We start from the raw sequence: 20,403 nt of genomic DNA, 5'->3' as shown, positions 1-20,403 counted from the left end.
TACACTTCCCAGAAAGCCTTGCGCGGGGGGCGGAGGAGGCAGGGATGCGATGGCGGAGTCGCTGCCCCAGGAGGTGAGAGGAAGCCGCCCTCAGGCCTAGCTCCGGACAGGCCCCGCCCTCGGGGTCCCGAGCTTTGTGGGAGGGGCTGTCAGATAGCTAGCCCGGCCCCTCCAGCCTGGCGGAAACGACCCGCCCGGCAGATCCCGGGACCTTCTAGCTCTGGGTAACGGCTCTGCCTTTTGGCCACTCTGTCCCCTTAGCTTGGGGGACCGTCCCGCCCTTCCCTGTCGGCCCCAGGAGATGGCTGCCCTGTTACCTCAGCGAGAACAGGCCCTCTGCCCATCTCCTTTCCTTGAGGTGGCTGTCTCCTCTCCCCTCACTTCTGGAAGATGTCCGCTCCATCTCATCGTCCCGAAGGGTAACTGATCTTATCCCCATCGGTCCCTTGGGATGATCTCTCCATTTCCTACGCCCCGACAGAGACGGCCACCCCCTCTCCCTGGCAGTGGGAAACAGACTGCTCCCTCCCCATCAACTGCAGTGATCTCTGAGTTCCTTTAGCTAGAACAGGCCTGTTCCGCATTCCTAGGCCCCTAGTGATGGCCGCCCTCACCTCTTTCACTACATGGGATGTTTGCTCCTTCCTTTTAGCCAGGGACAAGACCATTCTGCCCCCATCTACCAGGAAGATAACAGGTTTTGTCCCAGTGGCCTGTTGGAATGGCTTCACCATCTCTTTTGTCCTGAGGTTGGCAAACCCCTCTCTCTGTCCATGGGAAACAGGCCACCCTTTCCCATCAGTCCTGGAATGATGCTCCCTATACTTAGCAAAAATAGGCCTGTTCCCACCCCGTTGAGCTTGCAGTGCCATCCCTTCCACCCTTAGCTTCAAGGGCTATCTGTTCCATCCCCATAAATCCTATGAGTGACCAATCATATATCCAGTAGCCCCCTTGAAATGGGGCTCATGGGATGGCCACTCCATCCTTATCACTGCCTCCTCTGGTTCCTTTAGAAAGACCACCTCCTTCTTAGGTCAATGAGTATCCCTCCCCTATCCACCCCAAGGGATGACAGGTTTGTTCCCCTCTCTCTTTGTTCTTGGGTTCGCTGCTTAGCCCCAGAAGACAGAATGGCCAGTATCTTAGCTCAGCTCAAAGAGGCTTTCCTTCCTCCCCGAAGAGATTGGGGCTTGACAGTTCCCATCAATACTGTCTTCCCCATGCCCAACCTCCCTGGTCCAGAAGTCTATTCGCCCAGTCATTCTCCTCTCAGTAATGACTATTTTATTTCCCTGACCCCTTCCCTGAGCAAACTCTTGGTGAAAATAGAGGTAGAGAACTGGACTGTTCATCCTTAATTTAATCCAGTAAGTATTGGCTGAGCATTGCACCTATGTGCTTGGCAGCTGAGAAGGGAAGGAGCGATCACAACAGGTTGGTGAAGTCAAGCTTCAGGAAGGGCATCCCAGGGAAAAGGCCCACATAGGCAAAAGGAAATAGACATGCTGTGTTTGTAGGACAGTGGGGAGACTGGATTGGGGAAGTTCAGGGACCAGCAAGTCCAATTAGGCATGGACACCTGACAGTGCTGATCCAGGAATAGAGACTGTCCTGAGAGTACTGGTGAACCCTGAAGATTTACGGCAGGGGTGAGCTGAAACTGAAAACTGTTTTGTAGGAAAAATTAACCTTGTGACAGGGTGCAGAATGTATTAGCAAGGATGAACTTGGAGGCAGAGAGTTCAGGTGGGAGACTGTGGAAGGAATCCAGGTTTCAGGTGGTGGAAATCTGAACTACTGAGTTGGGGAAGTTTCAAAGGTAGAGATTTTACTAACAGCAATCCAGCAACCATTTATGGAGCATCTGCTTGTCACAAACACACTATATATATGTAATATTTAATCCCATAAGGCTATGATCTAGATTTTTTTTAAAGTATCCCTATTTTATAGATATGGAAACTGAAACTCAGAGAGGTCAAGTACCTTATTTAAGGTCACACAGCACTATGACAGGAAGTATTGGGGCTAGAATTTGAATGAGTCTAGGTTAGCCTGCCTAAAGCCTGTGCATTACACCTGTATCTGGGAGGAAGGGACAGAAGGGCTTGAATAGTCCAAAGTGTTATCAGGTTGATGCACTGTTGGCATTGAAGCGGGAGTTGGGAGGGCTGTTTTGGGCTGAGGGTAGAATATGAGTTTTGGTTGAGATTAAATTGATGGCTAAACATTTGCATGGACAGTTGGCAATATGGATTAGCATTTGGATAATAAGACAATATGGGAATATTGACTTGTTGGTTATTCCTGTGTTGGTAAACAGAAAACCAAAAGACACAGGTCTGAACCCTAGGAGCCAAAGAATAATCCGAAAATGAGGCAATTGGGATGCAGAAAGGAAGATTCCAGAAGAAAAGAATAGTTAATATCAAATCATTCTAGGCCTCAGTGGCAACCCCTTCCCCAGTTCCGTTTAGGGCTTTGAACCACACCACCCCCTAGGTGGGGAGAAGGGCCTGAGCCTCCCAGGCTAGGTCTTGCTGGGATCAAATCTTAACCAGTGGAGAGGGCAAGGTGGCAGTGCAGAAGATGGCAAAAGAGTAGGGTCTCAGAGCCTGAGCCATGAGGGCAGGAGGACCTATGATTTCCTGAGAATCAGAGTGAGCATAACTGGCCTGCTGTGCTCTAGGTCCTATGCAAGACACTTGGCCATGTTCTGTTTTTTGTTGTTTTTTTTTAAGACGGAGTTTCACTTTTGTTACCCAGGCTGGAGTGCAGTGGCACAATCTTGGCTCACTGCAACCTCAGCCTCCCACATTCAAGCAATTCTCCTGCCTCAGCCTCCCAAGTAGCTGGGATTACAGGCATGTGTCACCACGCCTGATGAATTTTTGTATTTTTAGTAGAGAAGGGGTTTCACCATGTTGATCAGGCTGGATGGTCTTGACCTCCTGAACTCAGGTGATCCACCCACCTCAGCCTCCCAAAGTGCTGGGATTACAGGTGTGAGCCACCACACCTAGCTGGCTGTTTTCTTTAATTCTCACAATAACCCATTTAATCTCACTACAAGTGCCATTTCCCAGATAAGGAAAACAAAGTTCAGAGAGGTCAGTTGGCAGAGTAGAGATCTGAACTAGGTTTATCTGGCCTCAATGCCCAGGCTTTTTCTACCCAGATAGGCAGGAAGTTTGATTCTTATCACTCAGTGCAAGCCTGTATCCAGCTCAGGAAAGGTTTGTTCACAGTAAAGATACCTGAAGCCTGGAGCAGGGAAGTGAATGCTTCGTGAAGCTTCACATCCAAGATAAAGTAGAAGTCAGTGCTCTGGTGCCCTCAGACCCATGGTATTGTCAGCTGGAGTTGGTTCCAAAGACCTCCCAGCTCTAACAGCCCCCAATGCCCTGTCTTTTTCCCTCAGATGCTCACATATATTCTGAGCTTCCTGCCTCTGTCAGATCAGAAAGAGGCCTCCCTCGTGAGTTGGGCTTGGTACCGTGCAGCCCAGAATGCCCTTCGGGAGGTAAGGCACCCACCCTCCCCTGTCCCATCCTCAGTTGTTTCTCACTTCAGCTTACTCATGGCCCTGCTCATGTATCTCCATCCGTCTGTTCATCCATCCATCCATCCTTATATTCTCATATATATATGTATAAATACATATATTCATACATAATTGGCTCTGGGTACAGTGCTGGGGCTATACAGATAAAAAGACACAGTTCCCTAAGGAGCTCACATTACTTGAAGGAGAAATACAAGTAATATGAATGATCATGCTTTTGTGTGCTCAGCGCTATGACACTGGGGCAAAAGAGTTCGATGAGGACATAAAGAAGGACATCCAGAGGAGATTGGTGGTGTCAGGGAAGGCTTCCTGAAGGAACAGGATGAGATGAAAGGTTGGGCTTCTGGGATCAGTAATAGTACAAGTGAAGGCACCATGGTGTGGAATACTTTTGGAAACAATCGCACAAGTTTTGTGTGGCTGAAACTGAGACATGGCAGGAGATGAGGCTAGAACAGAGTCAGGCTGCAAGCTGGCAGATGTACCAGGCAACAGAGCTTGGTTTTCTCCTGATGACCATTCGGGAGACTATTAGGCAGGTGAGTGACACAGTGTGATTTGTATTAGAACTCTGCAGTGCAGAGTGGACTGGGAGAATGAGACAGCGTAGGGAGGAGGCTAGCCAGGAGGGGAATGCAGACATCTGGGCTAGTTTGAAAAGCAGGCAGTGATGGCTCATTGTTTTAATTTTGATTTGTTTATTAGTGAAGTTACACTGTTTTTCTCATTAGCGCACCCTTTGTATTTCCCCCTTTTGTTTATTCATGTTCTATATCCATTTAACTATTAGGGTCTTAGTATTTTTCTATTCCGTTTGTATGGACATTTTCTTTCCTTTTTTTTTATTTTTTCTTTTTTTTTTTTTTTTTTTGAGACAGAGTCTCACTCTGTTGCCCAGGCTGGAGTCCAGTGGCGTGATTTCAGCTCACTGTAACCTTCACCTCCTGGGTTCAGGCAGTTCTCCTGCCTTAGCCTCCCAAGTAGCTGGGATTACAGGCACCTGCCACCATGCCCAGCTAATTTTTTTGTATTTTTAATAGAGACGGGGTTTCCCCATGTTGGCTAGGCTGGTCTCGAACTCCTGACCTCAAGTGATCTGCACTTGGCCTCCCAAAGTGCTGTGATTATAGGCATGAGCCACTGTGCCCGGCCTCTTTTTAAATTTTTATTTATTTATTTTGAGATGGAGTCTTGCTCTGTCACCAGGCTGGAGTATAGTGGTGCGATTGCAGCTCACTGCTACCTCCGCCTCCCAGGTTCAAGTGATTTTCCTGCCTCAGCCTCCCAAGTAGCTGGGGCTACAGGTACGTGCCACCATGCCCAGCTAATTTTTCTATTTTTAGTAGAGATGGGGTTTCACCATGTTGGCCAGGGTGGTCTTGATTTCTTGACCTCATGATCTGCCCTCCTCAGCCTCCGGAAGGGCTGGGATTACAGGCGTGAGCCACTGCACCTGCCCTCTTTTTAAAAATTTAATTTAATTTTAAAAAAATTTTGTTTGTTTGATTTTAAAACTGGGTTTTTCTCTGTCGCCCAGGCTGGAGTGCAATGGTGCGATCACATCTCACTGCAGCCTCGACCTCACCAGGCTCAGGTAGCTGAGTAGCTGAGACTATAGATACATATCACCATGCCTGACTAATTTTTATATTTTTAGCAGAGAGGAGATTTCACCATGTTGCCCAGGCTCATCTCAAACTCCTGGGCTCAAAAGATCTGCCCACCTCAGCTTCCCAAAGTTCTGGGATTGCAGGCATGAGCCACCATGTCTACCCCAGAAGTTAAATTTCTGTGTTGTTGGCCAGGCATAGTGGCTCACGCCTGTAATCCCAGTACTTTGGTAGGCCAAGGTGGGTGGATCACCTGATGTTGGGAGTTGGAGACCAGCCTGACCAAAATGGAGAAATTCTGTCTCTACTAAAAATACAAAAAATTAGCCAGATGTGGTGGCACATGCCTGTAATCCCAGCTACTTGGGAGGCTGAGGTGGCAAATGGTTGAACCCCAGGAGGTGGAGGTTGATGTGAGCCGAGATCACGCCACTGCACTGCAGCCTGGGCAGCTAGAGCGAGACTTTGTCTCAAAAAAAAAAAAAAAAAAAAAATCTGTGTTGTTCATTCTGAACTTCCTTTTCTTTTTTACTTCCTTCATTGTTTTCTAAACTTAATGATTCCTTACCCTTTCACCCTTTTCTTCTGTTTTTCTTTTTTTTCCTTCTGTTTTTCTTAAGTAGACTTTATTACTTAGAGCAGTTTTAGGTTTACAGCAAAGTTGTTTCTTCTGCTTTCTGGTTTGAATTTTTGTGTTAATGTTTTCATTGGTAAAATTTATTTAGATTTATGTTATGAGATAAAAAGCTAAACTGATTAATTTTCAAAGAGCCTGAACACCATTTGCTTCTAATCTTCTTCTCTATTGAGTTGTAATCCTCTGTCCCATATTAAATGTGGGTATGTAAGTAGGTTCTGTTGTTGAATTATGTATACAGTGTCATTGATCTCATTGTCCAGAGGAATTTGATTTTGAACATGCTGAAGAGTAAGAATCTAGATGTTGAGATCCACCTGGTAGTTGCATTTCTGGATGAGGAATTCAAGAGAAATGTCTTGGATAATAAATATAGATTTGGGTGGCATTTTGAATGCCACCCAATATTGAAGAATGGGTGGCAGTTGAAGCCACAAATCTGAGTAACTTTCCCCAGGGAGAACATGCAGAACCATAGGAGCAGCAGGCCACAGAGAAACCCCAGGGGAGGACACCAGTCTAAGGGCACCAAAAGGAGACACCCAAAGAGGGGGATGAGGAGATCCCAGAGAGAGGAGGACACAGACATCAAAGGCAGGAGAGCATTTAAGGGATTGAATGAGACCAGGTGTAGTGGCTCACACCTGTAGTCCCAGCTACTCAGGAGGCTGAGGCAGGAGCATCACTTTAATCCAGGAGGCAGAGATTGTAGTGAGCTGAAATCATGCCACTGCACTCCAGCCTGGGTGACAGAGTGAGACTTAGTCTCAAAAAAATAAATACATAAAGGTCAAAACTCCCGTGCTGATCAGTAGTGGGATTGCACCTGTGAATAGTCACTGCACTCCAGTCTGGGCAACATAGTGAGACCCCATCTCTACTAAAAATATAAAAAAATTAGCTGGGCATGGTGGCGCGTGCCTGTAATCCCAGCTACTCAGGAGGCTGAGGCAGGAGAATTGCCTGAACCCAGGAGGCGGAGGTTGCGGTGAGCCGAGATCCCGCCATTGCACTCCAGCCTGGGTAACAAGAGCGAAACTCCGTCTCAAAAAAATAAATAAATACATACATACATACATACATATGTAAAGGATTAAATGGATGATTAACAATGTCAGATCCCACAAAAAGCCCAGCAAAGTGAAGAACAAATAATATCCATAAGATATGCTATCCAAGGAGGCCCAATGGCTTCAGCGATATTTGACATCTGGGAAAAAAAGGCAGGTGGTTTGAGGAGTGAATGAGAGAAGCAGGAAATGTAGAGCAAGACCTCACTGGCAAGAAATTTCTCCATGGAGGCCGGGCATGGTGGCTTACGCCTGTAATCCAAGCACTTTGGAGGCCAAGGTGGGCGGATCACCAGAGGTCAGGAGTTCAAGACCAGCCTGTCCAACATGGTGAAACCCCGTCTTTAAAAAAAATAATAAAAATAAATAAATAAATAAATAAATAAATTTCTCCATGGAAAGAAGGAAATAAGTAGGGCAGGCCAGGCATGATGGGTTGCACCTATAATCCTAGAACTTTGGGAGGATGAAGCGGGCAGATCATCTGAGGTCGGGAGTTTGAGACCAGCCCGACCAACATGGAGAAACCCTATGTCTGCTAAAAATACCAAATTAGCTGGGTATGGTGGTAGGCGCCTCTAATCCCAGCTACTCAGGAGGCTGAGGCAGGAGAATTACTTGAACCTGGGAGGCGAAGGCTGTAGTAAGCCAAGATTGCACAAATGCACTCCAGCATGGGCAACAGAAGCAAACTCCATCTCAAAAAAAAAAAAGGCAAATAAATAAATAGGCTGGGCATGGTGGCTCACGGCTGTAATCCCAGCACTTTGGGTGGTTGAGGTGGGTGGATCACTTGAGATCAGGAGTTCAAGACCAGCCTGGCCAACATGGTGAAATCCCATCTCTGCTAAAAATAAAAAAAATTAGCCAGGTGTGGAGGCGCACACCTGTAATCCCAGCTACTTGGGAGGCTGAGGCAGGAGAACCATGTGAACCCATGAGGTGGAGGTTGCAGTGAGCTGAGATCGAGCCACTGCATTCCAGCCTGGGTGGCAGAGTGAGACTCCATCTCAAAAAAAATAAAAAATAGTGAATAATTAATTCTTCAGAGAGTCACTAGAGGAGAGATGAAGGTTCGGGGAGGAGAGAGGTCAGGCATGGAAGATGCCACCTGAGGTGGTGGTAGAGACAGGCTGCCATATAGCAAGCTTCATCTGGGATAGGATGTATTTTGTGTTTTTCTTTTGTTTTTCAGCATTGGTTTGGTTAAAAAAAAAGGATATCACCTCTTCCTGAGGAAGCAGAGAGGTGAGGGTGGAAACATGGAGCTATTTGCAAAGAAATTCCCTAGAGGCATCTCCTTCCTCAGCAGCCCCTTTGTTCCATGGATTTGGAGGCCAGGTTGTCTCAGGAGAGCGAAAAGAGACATAGAGGCTAGGTCTTCAGCAGAGGGTTGAAACAGTCACAGGGCCGGGTGCAGTGGCTCATGCCTGTAATTTCAGCACTTTGGGAGGCCAAGGCAGGCGGATCACAAGGTCAGGAGTTCAAGACCAGCCTAGGCAACATAGTGAAACCCCATCTCTACTAAATACAAAAAATTAGCTGGGTATGGTGGCAGGCGCCTGTAGTTCCAGCTACTCTGGAAGCTGAGGCAGGAGAATCACTTGAACCTGGGAGATAGAGGTTGCAGTGAGCTGAGATCATGCTATTGCCCTCCAGCCTGGGCAACAAGAGCAAAATTCCATCTCAAAAAAAGAAAAGAAAAGAAACAGTCACAGGACAGAAGGAACATGGAAAATTACCAGAGACACATGGAGAGGCTGTGGGCAGCCTTACTCAAATGTTTCTGTTGTGCCAGGCACTGTGCTGGGCACTGGGGAGGCAGAAGTGAGAAAGACACAGAGCTTGAGAGTGTGTGGTGAGCACAGATAAGCAAAAAGAGGCTAGGGTACTGCATTCCAAATCTGTGTGAGGTGCATCAGGGATGCAGAGAAAAAATCAGAAAAGACCCCATGGAAAAGATGTTTGGCCTGAGACTCGAGAGAGGAATAAACATTTGCCAAATAGACCAATAGGAGCAGGTAAGGGGTGGGAACCCCTAGAACCGAAAAAGCAGCTGAGCAGAAGTGTGCAGTGCAGGACAATGATCAGAAGAGACAGCCCCAGAGCCAGGGCTGGGAGGAAGGGGAACAGACATGGATGGGAAGAGCTTGGCTGAAGAAGCAGGCCTGGGTCCTAGAAGGGCTTGAATGCCAGCCTAGGAAGCTTAGCCTGTGTCCCAGAGGCATGCAGAACTGGCAGAGCACAGGCAGAATCACCTTTTGGAAGGATCAGCCAGTGACAAAACCCAAGAGAGACTGAGGCCAAAGAAACTGGAGGCCAGGACCTGATAAGGTGGAAGCTGCCGTCATCTGAGCTTGGGGAAGCAGCTGTAAGGCTACTGGCATACAGTAAGGAGACCTCAGCTAGGGCAGAAGCAGTGAGGTTGGAGCACAGGGACAGGTTTCACCGTATCAGGGAAATAGAGCAGAAGGAACTTGGGTCATTGTGGATGTGGGGAGTGAGGGATGATTCTAGGATCACTCTCAGATTTCCCACTTGGGAGGCTTGGTAGAGGGTGGGAAGAGTCTAGAAGGAGCAGAGTTGTAGGATGAGATGATGAATTCAGATTTGGAGTGTTGCATTGTGCTCTCTGGAGAGAGGTCAATCAGGCACTTGACTCCCAGGGTCTGAGTGTTCAGGACAATGATGTGGATCAGAAAGACAGTAGTTGGAAAGATGGCCCCATGGGGCAAAATGCAGTTGGCCAGGGTACACTTGGAGGGGGTGCAAAGATTGTGTGTGTGTGTGTGTGTGTGTGTGTGTTGTTGGGTGGAACAAACCATGGGGAACCTCCTCATCTATGGACTGGATCTCTCTTCTTTTTTGACCCCAAAAGAGCCTGATGGGGAGCAGGCTAGAAGGTAGGAGGAAAGCCAGGAGGGCAGAGTTGCAGAACCCCAGTGGGAGATGGCATCAAGGGGAGTGGCTGCTGGCCATGCAGAGCAGGTGACATGGCAGAGAGAACCTTTGTGGGAGGTCTGAGGCAAAGCCCCCACATGTTGGTGACCTTGCTGGAGGGGAGCCATCGCCAGGAATGTGTGATCCTGTGGGGGCCAGCCTGGAGGGGTGAGGGGTACAGAGTGGCCGGACAGCGGGCATGCCTGTGCCTGTGTGCTTCCAAGAAGCATGGCTGTAGAGGGAGGAGAGAGAGAAGAAAGGCAAGAGGAGGGAGTACAGGATATAGGGAGGCTTTTACTTGCAGTTTAAGACTCAGATATTTGTGGCCTCTGAAGAAGGAGCAGTGGAAAGGCATAAACAGCAGGGTTCTCAGAAGAGAAGGAGGCCAGGAGAAGGGGTCTCCTGGAAGCAAAAGAGCAGAAGGAGGAAGGTTCAGATGGATGGGCCCTGCCTGGAGGCAGCTAGTAGACAGGAACGGAGGAAAGGGAGGGACTTCCCACTTGATGGTCATCTCTGAGAATCCTGGATGAGGGAGGGTATATCAGTAGGGCCAGGAGCTGGGGAGGTAGGGGGCATGGAGAGAAATCTTGTGGGGGGTGGGAAGGGAACAAGGAAGCCATGACTTCCTGAGTGGAGTTCTGTATCCCTGGTACAGACTCAGAGGAGGCAGTTGGTCTCACCAGCTCTGGGTGGGCCAGGATGGGCACAGCAGCACGACTGAGGCAAGGGCACCAAGGACCCCGAGGAGAGGTTGTTATAGGGCAAAGCCTCATAGAGCCCAGCAAAGATGGGGCAATCAGAGGAGGCCAAGGGGTCAGCCAAGCCCTGGGGCACAGATAGGATTGGAGTAGGGGTGAGGGCTGGAGGAAGGAGAAGGAAGCCGGAGTCAGTGTCTTAGAGCTGGAGCTGCTCCAGCTAACTGTGTGCTCCAGATAGAATGTTGACAGAGACAGATAAAAGAGCCTTGGGATAACCAAAAACAAGAAAAAGAAGAAAGGAATGTTGACAAAGACCCATTTGGTGCCTCTGCAGAACTCAGCCCTGCATGGGCTGGGAGCACTGGGAGGCCTGGGAGCACAGGTACCTGGCATCACCACCAAGTGCCAGAGAGCACCTGCAGGACCCTGTAGTCAAGAACCATCCCACAGGCATGGGCAGGTAGATACTGAGGCAGTACCAGTCAGGTGCCAGTTAGGTGCTGTGGAAGACACTGGCTTACCAAGGCCAAGCTGGAGCCAGTGTCACCAAACTGGGCTAGGTTGCTGGTCTTGGTGACTTATTCTCTCAGACTAGTCCCTCCTGTTCCCTTAATCCCAACTTTCTCAAATAAGGATGCTGGCAAAGGCAGAGCCCCCACATGTACTGGCTATGTCCATTCTTGTGGGGAGCCCTGGTTGCCTGCTGCTAGTTGGTCCCTGTGAAACAATAGCTGAAGACAGCTCTTTCCCTCCTCCATGCCTGAGGGACTTAGGAAGTCCTGGAGCAGCCTCTGAATGACCCACCAGTCTAACTCCTCTCTAGAGACCAGTGCCCCAGGTGCCAGGACATAATTTCCCAATGGCCTCCTGGAGAACAGGCACGGTAGCTTTGGAGTCCTGTACCAGGCAGGGCGGAGGGCCATTTTCTCTGTCACGTGGCTTTCCAAGTATGTACACAGGCTTGCAGTCTCAGTTCAGGTACAACACTAGGTGCTCACTAGGTACGACAAAACCCTGGCCTCCCAGTCAAGGTACATGCATCACTTGTAGCAGGTTTAGGGCATTTCCCAAATGATATTGTGATTACTCTTTTTTTTTTTTCTTTTGAGATGGAGTCTCACTCTGTTGCCCAGGCTGGAGTGCAGTGCCATGGCACGATCTCGGCTCACTGCAACCTCCTCCTCTTAGGTTCAAGAGATTCTCCTGCCTTAGCCTCCAGAGTAGCTGGGATTACAGTGCCTGCCACCATGCCCAGGTGATTTTTTTGTATTTTTGGTAGAGATGGGGTTTCACCATGTTGGCCAGGATGGTCTCGAACTCCTGACCTCATTATCTGCCTGCCTCAGCTTCCCAAAGTGCTGGAATTATAGGTGTGAGCCACTGTGCCCAGCCAACTCCTGCAGTTTTAAGTCCAGGTGACCTCAGGAGCAGGGTAGACCACCTGGGAGGTGGCTTAGAGTCTGCCCCCATCCCACCCGAACATGGTCTCAAGCCTCTTCTGTACCCCCAGAGCTGGAAGTCCTTTAAGCCAGGCCTGCTTCTTTATCAGGTGGCTTTGCTGCAAAGAGCCAGCCCTGGGGACACTGCCAGTCTTCCCTTGGTCTTTTGTTGACCTGGTTCATAGGGAGGCAGTGGGAGAAAAGAGACCCTTCCTGGCCAGCCAGGCTCCAGAATGAAGGGAAGGAAAGAAATCAGGCTGAGCCCCTGAAGCTGCTGTGTCACCAGAGCTGGGGCCTGCAGACTTTCAGGGGTTCCTCAGTGATATGAGTGGAGGGAGCAGGTGCTGCCTCACAACCAGCTCTGTCCCATCTGCCCCAGCCACAGTTTCCTCTCATCTGCATCCAGTGGAGTTGTCTAGCTTACAGGGCTTGGGAATGGCTGAAGGCATGGCCTCCGTTCCTCTCTGGTCTTTCATCAACCTCTCCACCCTCACACACTGGGATCTTCCCAGCCCCTCTTTCACCTGAGACCCCCGAACCACTGCCCATGGTTGGACCTGTGGTGAGTGCCCCTGTCATCTGGAATGACCATGTTCTAGAAGTAGGGGCTGGAAGGGGAACCTGGCTGACCCCTGGTTCCTGTGAAAGAGGCCAGGAGCTGGTTTCTTTCTCTTACACTGCTCCTTCCCATCATGACAGCCATGGGTGCCACTTATCTCTGCCAGACTGGTCTCTCCACACCTGGGAATGAATCCTGTGCCTCCTGGGAGAATCCTATTGATAAGTATCTTGCAGGAGCACATCCTGTGAGTCAACTTCTACCTTTTGGATTCTATTTCGTTTTTTGTTTTTGTTTTTGAGATGGAGTCTTGCTCTGTTGCCCAGGCTGGAGTATAGCGGTGCAATCTCAGATCACTGCAACCTCCTCCTCCCACGTTCAAGTGATCCTCCTGCCTCAGCCTCCCAAGTAGCTGGAATAGCAAGCATGTGCCACCACACCCAGCTAATTTATGTATTTTTAGTAGAGATGGGGTTTCACCATGTTGGCCACACTGGTCTCAAACTCCTGCCCTCAAGTGATCCACCTGCCTCAGTCTCCCAAAGTGCTGGGATTACAGGCGTGTGCCACTATGCCTGGCTTGGATTCCCTTTTGATGATGGTCTGTGGGGAACCAACAGGAACAGCAGCTTGTTTTTGCAGTTACTGACAAGACAGGTTTAGGGGAGCTTTCTTTCCTGCATGTTGATTCAAACGAGAGGCTTCTTTGACTACCACATGCCTGCAATCTGGACAAGAGGTAGGGAGATGGGGCAAGGATTTTAGAAGCCAAGCCCTCTTCTCCCTCCCCTCAAAGATCTGTTCCACACATACCGGTTTCCCTTTGGCTCACTCCAGTGCAATATCAGGAAAAGTTCTTTAAAGATATCTCCTTAGCTCGGAGCTTCTAAATGCCTGCACAAGCCAACTTATTCCCACCATGTAGCCTTGAGTTTTTCTCTTGGGTCCCACCCAACTCCAGCTGTGCACTCTCTGTTCTAATGCCCCTGTTCCTTTACTCAAAGCCAGCTCAACCTCCTTAGGATGGGTGAGGTGTGTCCTGTTAGCTCCCACCCACAGAAATGAAAGGCTTCAGCGTCCTTAACTTGACAGATAGATGTCCCCTCTGGATATGTGCCACAGGGATCACACATCTTGAACTCTGGATCATCCAGGGCCCAATACCAGGCAGCTCCACGTGTTCATGCACACACACACATGCACATGCACATTTTTTTCTTACACACAGAACCCATTTTTGCAAACATTCATGTGACAGACTCTCAGACACCACCGGGGGACTTAGGCCTAACTGCCTGCCCCAGACCTCTGGCACCTGGGCCATAGACGGTGTGGTGAGTGACACCTACCTCACTTCTCCCACCTTCCACTGTTCGGAAGGCTGTGCTCTCTGGAAAGTGGGCAGGGCTGGCTGCTTAGCTTATGCCAAATCTTTGGAGTAGGAGGCTGAGTCCGTGGATCTCAGGGCCTCCTTCTGAAAGTCCTAAAGGTTGGGGTCCAGCATGCTTTGCCCTCCCACGCCCTGGGGACTTCACTGGGCTTCCTTTAGGTCCCATCTCAGCCCTCCTGTGCTCAACAGGCCAACTCTCCACTCTGTCCCCGCCCCTCCCTTGGCATCCCATCCTGTCCATCACTAACCTTCTGATCGTCCTCTGATTGTCATCTCCTTTGAAGCCCAGCTCCCACTTCCTACCCACACCCCACTTGCCCACACATGACACCATACACCATGGTGGGTCCCCATTGTGGAAGGGCCCTTTCCTGACCTGCCCCCAACCTCTGGCCAGTGACTTGTCACCAAACCCAATGCCCAGCACCCTCTGAAGCCAGAGGGCTACCCCAGGCCTGCTGCTGCTCTCTAGAGAGACTTGCGATACAACATCCCCGTGTCCTCTGCCTCCCTCTCGGCCATCAAGAGCCTGGGCCTCAAGAGCGTCTGCTGCATCAGCCTGACCAACCTGGATGACTCTCCAGCTTCACACCAGGTGCTACAATCTGTTGCCTACCACCTGGGCCCGCACCTGCAGAGCTTGTCCCTGGGTGGCGGCAGCCCCACAGAGGCCTCCTTTGTAGACCTGATCCTGGGCTGCCCAACCCTGCGTGTCCTTGACCTCAGTGGCTGCAATAGCCTCTTCACCTCGGGCACATGGCTGGCTCAGCCCGAGACAACACACAGCATCCGGCAGACCTTGAGTGGCCTCCATGAGCTCAACCTGACTGGCCTGCGGGACCTGGCTGACCTTAGCTTCAACCGGCTCAGCAGCTGTGCCCCCAGCCTGGAGCGCCTCTCCTTGGCCTACTGCCACCTCACCTTCGAGCCGGACCCAGCCCGAGGCTGCAGCAGCCCCCAGGACTCCTCTCCCTCTCAGTTCTCCTTCAGCAACCTGCTGCGATTCGTGCAGGAGCGGGCTGGCAGTCTGCATGCCCTAGACTTGAGTGGCACTGGCTTGCCACCCGAGGCCCTTTGGGCCCTGGGCCAGGTAGCTGGGCTGCAATTGCAGGAGCTGAGCCTGCACAGCTGCCGGGACCTCTCCACAGAGGCCGTGGCCACCCTGTGCCTCCAGCAACCAGGCCTTATCTCCCTGGACCTCAGCGGCTGCTCAGAACTAACTGATGGGGCACTCTTGGCTGTGAGCCGAGGCCTACAGCACCTGCGGCGCCTGAGCCTGGGGAAGCTGCAGCGGCTGACAGATGCAGGATGTACAGCCCTGGGTGGCCTGCAGGAGCTGCAGAGCCTCGACATGGCCGAGTGCTGCCTGGTGAGAGGGTGGGAACTGGCCCGGGCCCTGGGCTCCATGCATGGGGCTCCACCACAGCTGGCTTCCCTGAGCCTGGCCCACTGCTCTTCGCTGAAGGTGAGCACACCATCATGCCCTTCCTTCTTCTCCAGGGCTGGGGATGGTGGGAGAGGGGAACCGGGGTGGTGGGGGTAGTGGACGGCCTGTGGCACCAGGGAGGGACTCCCCAGTGTTCATGCCCACAATTGGCAGTTGGAAATGAACTTGGGACCCAATCTGGAGGAGGACAGGAGCTTAGACAGCTGCTGCTACTGCCAGCACACCTCCCCAAAGCCCCCATTCTGGGCCTAGGAGGTCCAAGCAGCCAGGGTGGCCCAGCCCACGAGGCAGCCCACAGCTCACATGCCAAATGCGTGGCAATGGCTGTGTCTGGTGAGGAGTGCTGAGGAAAGGGAGTGATGGGCAAGGAAGGCAGGGAAGGAGCAATGAGGAAGGCACTGGGGTGGGCCCTGCAGGGTGATGCGACAGGAGCAGCAGGGTCATTTCGGGGCCAAGGCCAGGCCCTTCAGCAGGGCTCAGTGCTGTCCCTCTGGGTGGCATCCCTCTCCTGGTAGTGTCAGTCCATCCCTAACGGATTATTTCTTCAACCTGTCCATTTGACCAGGGCATTCTCAACATAAAACCATCCCTCCATCTTGTTCCCCTCCAAGTGCCTCTCTTCCTGGCCCCACTCCTTCCCGTTGCCACCAAGCATGTCTCAGCTGCTGCCTCCAGGCCTCACGTTCTTGTGTCTTTGAAGCTCCCCTCGGTTCATCCCTCTACAAACTAGCCTCCAGCTCCTGCTCCCCTTCCCTAACTGCCCTGGCAGCTGGTAGCTCTACCTCAATTGGCTCAGCAGAATCAACTGGCTGGTCCAGTGAGCTGTGGTCTGAGGCGGCCTCATCCACTCCTTTGGCAGGGGCTGGGAGCATAGGCAGGGTGGCCACCCTAGACCTTGCCGCCTGTATGCTTCCTGCCTCAGCCATAGTCCAGGCCTTTTTCCTGTGGCAACCCCCATGGCTACTCTCTGTTATCTACGCCCACCTTTCACTACCAGCATGGGGGCCATGTTGCTTCCTTCCTGGGATCCTCTGGTAGCTCCCTTCTGCCTGTGGGTTGGGAGCCTTGGACAGACCTAGCTACCAGTCCCAGGCCAGGTGTCATAGGCACCAGCTGCCGCTCCATCCTGTCTCCTCCCTCCCTCCTTCCTAGGACGCCTCAGTGCTCTCCATGATCCCAGTGCTGGGCCCAAGCCTCAGGGTGCTAGACTTGTCCTCCTGTGTGGCCCTCACCAACCGGACCCTGCAGGCCATCTGCACGTACCTCACCCACCTCTCAGTCCTGCGCCTGGCTTGGTGCAAGGAGCTGTGTGACTGGGGGCTTCTGGGGCTGGGGGAGCCTGTGCACGAGACCCAGGTGCGGGACCCTTGAGGTCTTGGAGGGCGGGGTGGCCCCTGGGCTCAGCTGCCCTCCTGCCCCTCCCAAGTCTCTTTGTAGGAGCATTTAAGGGCAAACTCAGGAGGAACCTGAGAAGCAAGGGCTTCATCCCACAGCCACACACACAGCTGGAGCATCAGGCCTCAGGCACCAAGGACCCCGATCCCGAGCCACAGGGCCCCTCCCTGCTCATGCTGCGAGCCCTGCAGGAGTTGGACCTCACAGCCTGCAGCAAGCTGACTGATGCCAGTTTAGCCAAGGTGTGGGGCTGGGGGTGTGAGTAGGCTGAGGATCTTAGGGCTGAAGTCAGGGGCCTGGGACAACCCGCTTTTTGCTTGGAAAAAAGCTGACCTTGGAGTTCCTTTTTCATTGGTTTCTGCTGTCTCTGGTCATGCCCTGGCTGAGGTGGGAGGATCTGGAAGGGCCAAGGCTCTGGGCTCCAGTGGGATTTACCCTTCCCCCCATCCTCGCAGGTGCTCCAGTTCCCCCAACTGAAGCAGTTGTCCCTGAGCCTGTTGCCAGCACTCACAGACAAGGGCTTGGTGGCTGTGGCCAGGGGCTGTCCCAGCCTGGAGCGCCTGGTACTGAGTCACTGCAGCCGCCTCAGTGACGAGGGCTGGGCCCAGGCAGCCAGCACCTGGCCAAGGCTGCAGCATCTCAACCTGTCCAGCTGCAGTCAGCTCACAGAGCAGTGAGTGTGTCTGATGACACTGGGCAAATGGAGCCATGGTACAGGGGCTGGGTTGAGTCCCACAGCGGACCAGGCACTCATCTGGTGGCCTCCCCACAGTACACTGGATGCCATTGGACAGGCGTGCAGGCAGCTCCGGGTGTTGGATGTGGCCATGTGCCCTGGCATCAACATGGCCGCCGTCAGGCGCTTCCAGGCCCAGATGCCCCAGGTGTCCTGCGTCCAGTCCCGCTTTGTGGGAGGGGCTGACCTGACCCTATCACTCTGAGGCCAGGTTAGTAACTAGCCCTGCAGCTCAGCCTCCTTGACTCCCCCAGTCCCCAACCCCGGCCTTGAGCCGGGTTGCCTCCGTTGAGGACTGGGGGTGGGGCCAATCCAGGGCAACCCAGGGAACTTCCTGCCGCATAGCCTGGCAGCAGCCTCTTTCCAACCACACATCGCTGCCACAGGCTCCTGCTCTCTGGTCAGGCCCTGGTTGGGAGGCCAGGCCCCCAGCAGGTGGGGTCGGGAGCTGGGAGGAGCAGACCCTATGTCTCTTGCCTGCCCTCTTCTCAGACCTAAGGCCCGGCTCCATCTATTCCTGTGGGACTCTCCCCGCCCCACCCCAGTGTGCACTGAGCTTCAGCACTGAGCCCAGGTCTGTGTTGTAAACCCTAAGATTAAACATTCCAGATAGTACCTTCTTGTCTTAGGTTCTCAGACTAAAGGGCCCCTCTCCTCCCCACTTCAGCTTAAGTGGCCCTGGAGCAGGCAAGAGCATCCCAGGCATGCTCCTTCCTCAGGCTTGGCTCACAGCCCCACAGGGGCTCCCACCCTGGCCTGACACAGCCAGGTCCTAGCAGCTTCTCCACACAGTAGGAGACCCCACAGGCCTGGGTGTGCCCTGAAGTAAAGGCACACACTCTGCGCTTGTCCCAGCCAGACTCCAGGAACAACTGATGAATAATGCTTGAGTCAGTGAGGCTGTCCTGAGGGGAAAATAAGAGGAAAAGAATAAAAGAGGCCAGCATCTCTGGGTGAGAGGGTCACTAGAGGTCACCTAATCCAGCCTCCTCAATGGTGCCAGTGACTTCTCCATGGCAGCTTTGGGGACCAGTGGGCTCCTCTTTCCTCAAGGGCTTGGTGTCCCCACACCTCATCCATATCCCTGGTCACTGGTTCTAGCAGTGAGCCAGGGATCCCCCAGCACCTGCAGGGACTGTGCTTTATGTGGGGATTCAGAGTAGCCAAAGCTCTCCCAGCACAGGGCCAGCTGGGGAGGCAGAGAAGCCAGCTAGCAGGGACAGTCCAGCATGCAGGGTGTGTGTGAAGAGAGACAAGCACCTGGGACCAGAGCCCAGGGAGCAACAAATTGGGCTTGGAAGGTCCAGGAAGGAATCAGGCAGTGAAACTGGGCAGAAGGAAGGAAGAGGGTGATCAAGACAGAAGGCACTGTGGGGGTACACCTGAGCAGGCCAGAGCTGGCACTAAGGGGGTGGTCTAAGCAGGGAGGATGCCAGCTTGGACCAAGCACCAAGAACCCTGAAAGCCACAGGTGCTTAGCTGGAAGGGCTAAACCGCAGCATGTCTGCCACTCATCTGGCTCAACTCAGGCTTAGTCATGGAAACTGTAGCCATTAACCCATGGACATGGATAGGGACACATGGAATATATGGGATGTTTGTGTGTGTATGATAAGATTTATGTTGGAGAAAGCAGTTGGGATAACTGGTGTTAAGAGGGTTGGAGGGGCAAGATGGGAGGCCGGAAGTCAGGAGGCTGTTGCTATGATGGTGGCATGCACAAGGGACTGGAGACATTAGGAAGGAAGAATTGACAGTTACAGGGAGGCTGACAGCATCAGGGATCCCTGCCTCCCATTTCTACCTAGAACTCAAGGCCAACCACTCCAAGTGTGGTGGGAAGTCCTTAGGCATGGGCATGGTGGGCTCCAGATGCCCAAGGAGCTGAAGCTTAGCTGGGGGAGGGGGAGCAAGTGCCCTCTGGCACATTCTCCAAAGGAAGTGCCATCTCAGTTCTCATAGCCAGTTTGATAGTTAAAAGCAGTATTGGAGCCGTAATCCCAGCACTTTTCGAGGCTGAGGCAGGTGGATCACCTGAGCTCAGGAGTTAGAGACCAGCCTGACCAACATGGAGAAACCCCATCTCTACTAAATACAAAAAATTAGCCGGGGATGGTGGCGCACACCTGTAATCCCAGGTACTTGGGAGGCTAAGGCAGAAGAATGGTTTGAACCCGGGAGGTGGAGGTTGCAGAGGTGAGTGGCAGGGAGAAGTCTGAGGGGCAGTGGCTTCAGCCTGCCCTGTGAGCTCCACAGCCTGATGAGCTCTTCTTTCCTCAAGGGCTTGGGGTCTGTGACCACAGCCTCTGCCCCTGTGACCAAACCTGCTTCTGCCCCAACCTGCTTCTGTCCCCAGGGACTCTGTCCTGTCTATGGCCCCCACCTCACCCATGGCTCTGAGATAGGTCTTTTTTTTTTGGAGATGGGAGTCTTGTTCTGTTGCCCAGGCTGGAATGCAGTGGTATGATCTCAGCTCAGTGCAACCTGAGCCTCCGGGTGCAGGCATTTCTCCTGCCTCAGCCTCCCAACTAGCTGGGATTACAGGTGTGAGCCACCATACCTGGCTAATTTTTGTGTTTTTAGTAGCAACAGGGTTTCACCATGTTGGCCAGGCTGGTCTCCCAACTCCTGACCTCAGGTGATCTGCCTGCCTTGGCCCCCCCACAGTGCTGGAATTACTGGCGTGAGCCACCGAGCCCAGCCCTGAGTTAGGTTTTAATCAGAAGCAGGGCTTCCTGCACAGAAATAGCTCTTGTCAGAATCAGCCCACATCCTCCCACTGGCCTGGGGATGCCCTTGGGAATCTCGACCCTGCCCTTCTGCAGAAAGCAGGCCTGGCTTCACCTCTCTCCCTTCATGCCTCTCACCAGAGACCTCCCAAGTCTTACAAAGGATACCAGGCAGGGCCATG

The 20,403-nt window shown here is 52.4% G+C and overlaps 1 protein-coding gene and 1 long non-coding RNA gene across 8 annotated transcripts; both read left to right on the top strand.

Moving 5' to 3' along the window:
- The first annotated feature begins 24 nt into the window (after nt 1-24).
- On the top strand, nt 25-18,105 carry LOC118142848 (F-box/LRR-repeat protein 2-like). Of its 7 annotated transcripts, none has more exons than XM_054248809.2 (7): nt 25-73; nt 3,425-3,526; nt 14,441-15,379; nt 16,514-16,717; nt 16,855-16,998; nt 17,212-17,429; nt 17,529-18,105. In XM_054248809.2, exons 1-7 carry the CDS (start codon nt 50-52, stop codon nt 17,695-17,697), a joined length of 1,800 nt encoding a protein of 599 aa, XP_054104784.2. In that variant the 5' UTR covers nt 25-49; the 3' UTR covers nt 17,698-18,105. The 7 variants fall into 7 exon arrangements, with proteins under 7 accessions (XP_054104784.2, XP_054104780.2, XP_054104787.2 ...); XM_054248805.2 differs by having other exon boundaries at nt 14,387-15,379; XM_054248811.2 differs by lacking the exon at nt 25-73 and adding an exon at nt 288-419.
- LOC144580519 (uncharacterized) lies at nt 11,753-14,334 on the top strand. Its single transcript, XR_013530093.1, has 3 exons — nt 11,753-11,781; nt 12,665-12,771; nt 14,312-14,334. It is a non-coding gene; the product is annotated as an uncharacterized LOC144580519 (long non-coding RNA).
- Nucleotides 18,106-20,403: the final 2,298 nt, after the last annotated feature.

Source organism: Callithrix jacchus, chromosome 20 (assembly GCF_049354715.1).
Source record: "Callithrix jacchus isolate 240 chromosome 20, calJac240_pri, whole genome shotgun sequence".
NCBI classification, from domain to species: domain Eukaryota; kingdom Metazoa; phylum Chordata; class Mammalia; order Primates; family Cebidae; genus Callithrix; species Callithrix jacchus.
The sequence above is the reverse complement of the archived record's forward strand: the minus strand, read 5'-3'. Positions and strand labels throughout refer to the sequence as shown.